Source organism: Gavialis gangeticus, unplaced genomic scaffold (assembly GCF_001723915.1).
Source record: "Gavialis gangeticus isolate Ggan-Ray unplaced genomic scaffold, GavGan_comp1, whole genome shotgun sequence".
NCBI lineage: Eukaryota > Metazoa > Chordata > Crocodylia > Gavialidae > Gavialis > Gavialis gangeticus.
Genome location: NW_017729025.1, coordinates 121411636 through 121418144, shown reverse-complemented (window position 1 = coordinate 121418144; position 6509 = coordinate 121411636). Strand labels below are relative to the sequence as shown.

The 6509-nt window shown below is 37.6% G+C and overlaps 1 protein-coding gene across 2 annotated transcripts in view; it reads left to right on the top strand.

Moving 5' to 3' along the window:
* Positions 1–4359, top strand: part of LIN7C (lin-7 homolog C, crumbs cell polarity complex component) — a 24842-nt gene extending 20483 nt beyond the window's left edge. For both annotated transcript variants that reach the window (XM_019519495.1, XM_019519494.1), the window contains one exon: positions 1614–4359. In XM_019519495.1, coding sequence (XP_019375040.1) covers positions 1614–1769 — 156 coding nt within the window. In that variant the 3' untranslated portion in view covers positions 1770–4359. The remainder of the gene's footprint in view (positions 1–1613) is intronic.
* The last annotated feature ends 2150 nt before the right edge of the window (positions 4360–6509 follow it).

Here is a 6509-nt window from a genome sequence, read left to right as displayed (position 1 = left end):
GGGAAATTGGAATTATTGTACACATGCAACAGGCTTCTTTTTAATGATCGTATTCAGAAAGAGCTTTGTGCCTGTTAGTAGTAAGGTACTATTGTGGAGGGTTTTGTGTGTATACCTTTCCAGGAATGTTGTCAGTCTCATTTAAAAAAAAAAAATAGTAGTTTGAAAAGCAGACTTTAGTCCACTAAAATATTTCAAAGGATAGACTTCCCAAGGAGGTGGTGTAGTCGCCAACCTTTGAAGTCTTCAAGATCAAGCTGGACAGACACCTTGCTGGAATCATTTGATTTCAGCAATATTCCTGCCCAAAGCAGGGGGGTTGGACTTGATGATCTTTTGAGGTCCCTTCTAGCCTTTAATTTCTATGATAGTTCCAGAATATTTTATACTGGTTTATCAGTATATTATATTTATATAGGCATAGTTCTGAAACTAAGCAGTCTTGCAGCACTGATTTTTGCAATGGACATTTCTAAATCTCTTAAATGTTCAAGGTTCTTGTAAAGTAGAAGATAATACTTTGCTAGCTTCTCAACCTCACTTTTAAAAACAAAACCACCTGTATATCCATCTGTATAACAAAACTGAGAACATTGAAGCATATGGATCATCTAGAGCTGTTTTTTTTAACTATTGTCTGTCTTTCTGAAAGTAATTTTATATTAATGGGAAAAACTCCAATCTGCCTTCTAGATTTTTACCACCACCAATAGGAGGAAGGCTTGGCAAGTCATTTCATTATGTGTTATAACTAGGGACCTACGTAATTCATGAGGGCTGCCCCCGATTTCACAGGGAGAACACGGGCCTGGGCAGACATTTTGTAGGTGGAGCACAACAGCTCCAATGCCTTTGGCCAAGTTGCCCTACTGGCTTTCCCCCCATCACTGATTGACTGTGGAGGCTTCCTGCCATGTGGCCACGTCCTTCACTGCTGATTAGCTCTGGGGGCTGTCTGTCATGCAGCCCTGCCCCTCATCCTCAGTGGTGGAGAAGGGCTGGGCCACATGACAAGCAGCCCTTGGAAACAGCCAGCAGCAGAGGGCAGTAGCTATCTTGCTTGCATCCCTTCAAGCAGGCAGCCCCGCTTCCCTGCCCCACCAGGCTGTTGCAGCACACTGAGGACTGCTGGCTCCCTCTGAGGAGGCAGCATTTTCTTTTCTGTAAGTTCTTTACCCCTCCACCCTGTTGCAGATTGCCCAAATTTAGTGAAATCATGGATTTGGTACGTCCCTATTGATAACTAAGCAAACTAGGAGAAATACATTTTGGTTGACTGATAATATATGGTGGTCAGGATCTTATTACTGAATGCAGTGGTTGGGAGAGTTTGCTTGGAAGACATTCTTTCATAGTAAATATAAATTTTCATCCTTAAGGATGTTTTAAAATGTTTTCATAATAGTGTGTATATATATAAATATCCTCATTTTGAAGTGACTTGCTGAGGTTCAAATCTTGAATTCAGTTATAGTGATTTTTGTCAGGCTTCAAGCTCTGCACTTCTAGCTTTTGTGCATAATGGAAGCTTTTTGAATAACAAAGGAAGTACAGTATCTTTTGCAAGACTTTTATACTTTGTAATTTACTATTTGATATTTTTTGCTTTACAGAGTGTTGAAGGAGAACACCATGAAAAAGCAGTGGAACTACTGAAAGCAGCTCAAGGAAAGGTTAAGTTGGTTGTGCGATATACACCAAAGGTCCTGGAAGAGATGGAGTCCCGATTTGAGAAAATGAGATCAGCAAAACGCAGGCAACAGAACTAATACATACCTTAGAACTCATGGAGAAGATTGCATTCCGTTTTACATGCAATAGTTTTGATTTTGTGACCTAATGGATGCACTGCCTAGGACTGTGACAGATATTGTCCAATAAAATAATCTATTAGCAGTTTTATAAAGATTTTCACTATTAACACTGCTCACAGTTTCAAAACACCCTAGTGCTTTCTGGCTAAAGAGTTTACACATGCTTTTCTATGCAGTTTATTTTACAGATTTTTTCAAATCAAGATAATTAACCATTTACAGCCAATTTATACACTTTTTAAAGCATTTTAATGAGATGTATTTATACAGTTGTACCATCATTTTTTCTAACAGTTTTTCATTTGTCAGTACGTAATATTAAACATGTTCTGCTTTTGCCTACTGATAAAAGTTTTTGCCTATGAGGATTTTGGCACTTTCTTAAAACATATTGTACATCAACTACGTAAAGCTAATCATGATCTATTGTGTAGTTGGTAATAAGTACTAGATTTTATAAATTTTTTTGATGAGTGTTTTTACATGTGCTAAGTCATAATCTAGTTTGATAAATGTTGACTTGGAAACTCTTACCTCATCTGTAAATAATTTACAAGGAATATTTTCACTTGCAATGTCTTTTTAATAACTGACATCTAAAAAACTGCAGCAATCACTCATATAATTTATGTTTTTTGTACTAATTTTAGACTGAATTGGGAAAAAATAATTGTTTGAATACAGTTCTTTTGGATCACTTGCCTATCTATTTATTTGTATTAAGAAAACCAGAAAATACCTTTAATGCAATGCAGAAAGAATTTCAGATATATCCCTACTTTTTAACTCGTTTTAAGTGATATTCAGCTTGACTGTGCATATCTTCTTAATTTAATTTGTCTAGTTGTACTACCACTTGGAGATGAGATACACAGGGATCGCATGTAGTTCATACCTGAATTAATGTAGATTGTCACTTTTGTAACAGTGTAAAGTGGTGGAAAGCCATGCTGTTACAGTGATATGTAAAGGTTTATAACATCCAACCTTTTATATAAAAATTCCAAAAGAAGAAAAATATTGAAATGTTGCATTAACGAAATCAATAGCTGCATCTTTTGGATGTATCGTATTCTTCATCCATTTACTTTAGAGTGGTGCTACTTATTGAGCAGGCATGGAGGTGAGAGATGGGAGTGCTAAAATCAGTGCATCAGGTTCTCCCAGATCTGAAGTGGCTAATGACTCAGAAGTGGTTGTATACAGATTGGTGTTTTAAATCACACATGTCCACACATGTGAACAAAATACATTTTTGAACAGCAGTAAACTACTTGGAATCTACAAAGTTGTGGGTTTTGTTAGTGTGGCTTTTTTATGTCTGCCTTTCAGCGTACATTTAGAACCTGTTTGTGCATTGGGAGTCTATTAAATTGAAAGGCAGACATAGGTATATTCTAATGGCTGTAAACAAGTTAATTCTAATCAGCTAAAATTAACAAATGAAGTTTTGGATACCTGGTTAATCTTGTTTCTGTTCATGTGGAGCAGCGTGAGGTCAGTTTTAACATTTTAACTTCAGTATGTGAAAGACAAGAAAGGTTAAAGATCTAAAAATGACAGCATGACAGTTATGCTTGTTTTAGCTGACCCACATAAGGGGAGAAAAATTGTAGGGTGGCTATTGGCAAGTTAAGAAATGTGAATGCTTTCTGCATGTTTATAAGCATTGCGAGCCCGTGAAGAGAAATCCAGAGATATTGATAATAGAGTCTGAAACACAGTGTGAATATTTATCAGTTAGATGACACTGAGCACTGAATTGCATGGTTGATTATCTGTCATTGGCCTGTTTTAGGAGGCTTCTTGTTACTGATAGGACCATGATGTTTACCTGTATATTTTTATGGACAATTAATGTTTAAAGTATTGAGACCAAAATCACTAGTTAGACCAATCATGGAGATGTTTTAATTTAATTGTAAAATAGTAGAAATCTGTTTTTAGAGAGTTCCATATGTGTGTGTATAATATAAATATATATATAGATATATATAAAGAAAGGAATGGGAACAAGTTAAGACGATAATATGTATTAAACCTATATACCTTGTGTTGCTGTCTAAAGCAATTGTGTTTTGTTACCCTAAAGAAATATTTACTTTAGTGTAACTAGAGCTACTATAAGTGCAGTAGCATTTCCATTTTAAATTATGACTTCTTGGTTCAGTGTGTCAGCGATTCCAAAACTACTGGGATTGAAACTTGGCAAATCAGCTACTAAATGTATATGTTGGGAGGGTTAAATAATATTTAATTTTTATTGTTGTAAAATGGCAGCATTTACATTAACAATCTGTTCTCTTGAGTGGTATAAAAGCTCTTTGTAACTTTTAAATGTAGGATATGTTAAATATTTGCCAAGAAATGTCCATTCTTAATTACTACTGAGCAGGTGCAGTAGCTGCATTGTTAGTCCCTACACACAGGCAATTTGATACACCAGCATGAGTTGATGACAGATCATTTTGGTTGATGGCCCCCTGCACTTGCTGTTGAAGGGTCCTTGATTTTATGAACACAAAAAATAAAGTGGAATTTCACATTTTTTGTGGTTTTTGTACCTTCCCATATGTGTCGTTTAACTCTTCTTGAATAATGGCTTTCTTTACCAGGATGTACATTGCAATTACCTGTTAAGTGTCACTAGGATAGTCCTGAGCATGGTGAATATTTGTGCCATAAAACTTTGCAAGCAACAGTGTATTTAGGAGGTTAACTGTCTTAGAGTTTTTTTCTCTCTGTGTAGAAATAGATGCTGCCTAACCACAGCAGATCAGTTGTGGTGGGACTTGTCCTGCCTCAGCCACTTTACTGGGCAATACATATGGGACAAGGGGTGATGTGTTCCTTTTGCTTGTGGATTCCACTGGTTTCCTTGCTGCTTCCTGTTGGTTCCTGTATTGGGCATGAGGCATGTGTCAATCAGTACAGGTCCTGGCACAGGGCAGCATTGGAGCTGGGGAATCCCTGTGCCTCCATGTGGGGATGTGTGCTGACCTGTGCATCCACCTGAAGCTCCCTTCTACCTGGGGACCTGCACTGATCTGTGTTTGCACCTGAAGTATAGGTCAGTACAGGCCCTGGCACAGGAGCAGGGCATGGAAGCCCTGGGTCCCAACATGGAGGTACATGGCACCCATATTCCGTAGTTCACATGCCTTCATAGTAGGACCTGCACAGGCTTTCTCTGCCTATGTCTCTGTAAGCAGGAGAAGCTAGGCAAGTGCTCCAGGTGCTTGAGGGGCCTGATCCAACCCGGAGCACAGGATCAGGTCCCTTAAACCACAGGAGCACTGGGTTGTCTGCACACTTGCGCCACAGAGCAAATAAATGTCAGCCTCAATAAAGTGGCACAACTTAATGTAGTACCTTTTGTTGTGCCACTGATGCGGCATGACAAGTGGTAGGGATGTCTATTTGTTTGGCATTTGTGCCGCCATAAAAATTGTTACAGCAACACAAATGCAACATAGGATGACTTTGGTTTCAGCCCTTTGCTTGTTCTCCCTACAGCTGCTAGCATTGCTGGCAGTATTCCTTTCCAAATATTGGTTTGTCAGAAAGACGGGGAGAATTTTTTGCAGTTACAGAAGCGTTGCTGTCTACTGGCATGGGCCACCTGGTTGTTTGATACTTCAGTATAATGAGCAGCACATTGTGCTTTTGGGTTTTTTTACAAAATTATTTCAAATCAACTTATTTTTATCTTTAAATGTTTTGATTCTGGTATCTCAAAAATGGGTAGCTGGATTTGTGTAAGTAACTTGGATCAAAATATATTTCAATAAAATGTCTGGGTTGAGATAAAGACGGAAAAACATTTCAATGCTGAGTGCATAATTTAAATCAGGTTACTACTGAAATAATCCATTTAACATGTTTGTCTTATAGTAGGATAACAAGTAGACACTTTTCAGATTGTACCAGAAATAATTCATATGGAGATTACACAGCTTTTGTCTTGTATCTCTGCCAGCAGTTCTACATGTACTTTAGTTCTTGATGTGTTCCATTTTGCATGAAGTGAAAAGTAACATCCAGAATGAGAACCATGCTCCTATAAACCTTGAAACTTCTATATGTAACTTCTCCCTCTCCTTACCAAACTAAAAAAGCTATATAAAGCAACTATCAAATTATCAAAGGCCTACTGAGGTTAATACAAATCAGAATTACGAAACCAAAAAGAAATACAATCATTCAGTTCTAAATTCTGTAAGGTGACATACCACATGATTTCACTGAAAGAATTCTTTCAACTAGAACCCATCTTCAATCAAAAGGAAAATTCAATCTTTATTTAAAAAATGACAATGTTACACTCTTCCACAACCCATTCATAAGTTATTACCCTCATAATTAAAATTTACATGTGATTTCTATCCTGAATTTGTTCAGCTGCAGCTTCCAGCTACTGGCTCTTGCTTCATCTTTGTCTGCTAGAGAGAAGACCCCGCAACCCCACCAAAGCCTTTTCCTTACTTATCACTGCTTCTCTCTAAACTTCAGGAAAATTAGCTGCTTGAGGGCTTGTTTTCCAGTGCTTTAACCATTCTCAAGGCTCATCTCTGAATCCTTTTCAATTTATCAACTTCCTTCCTGAATTATGAAAATCAGACCTTGATATAGTATTCCAGAAGTAGTTGAAGTAGTCTAAAAGAAGGTAATATTACTGGCGGGGGGGGGGGGGGC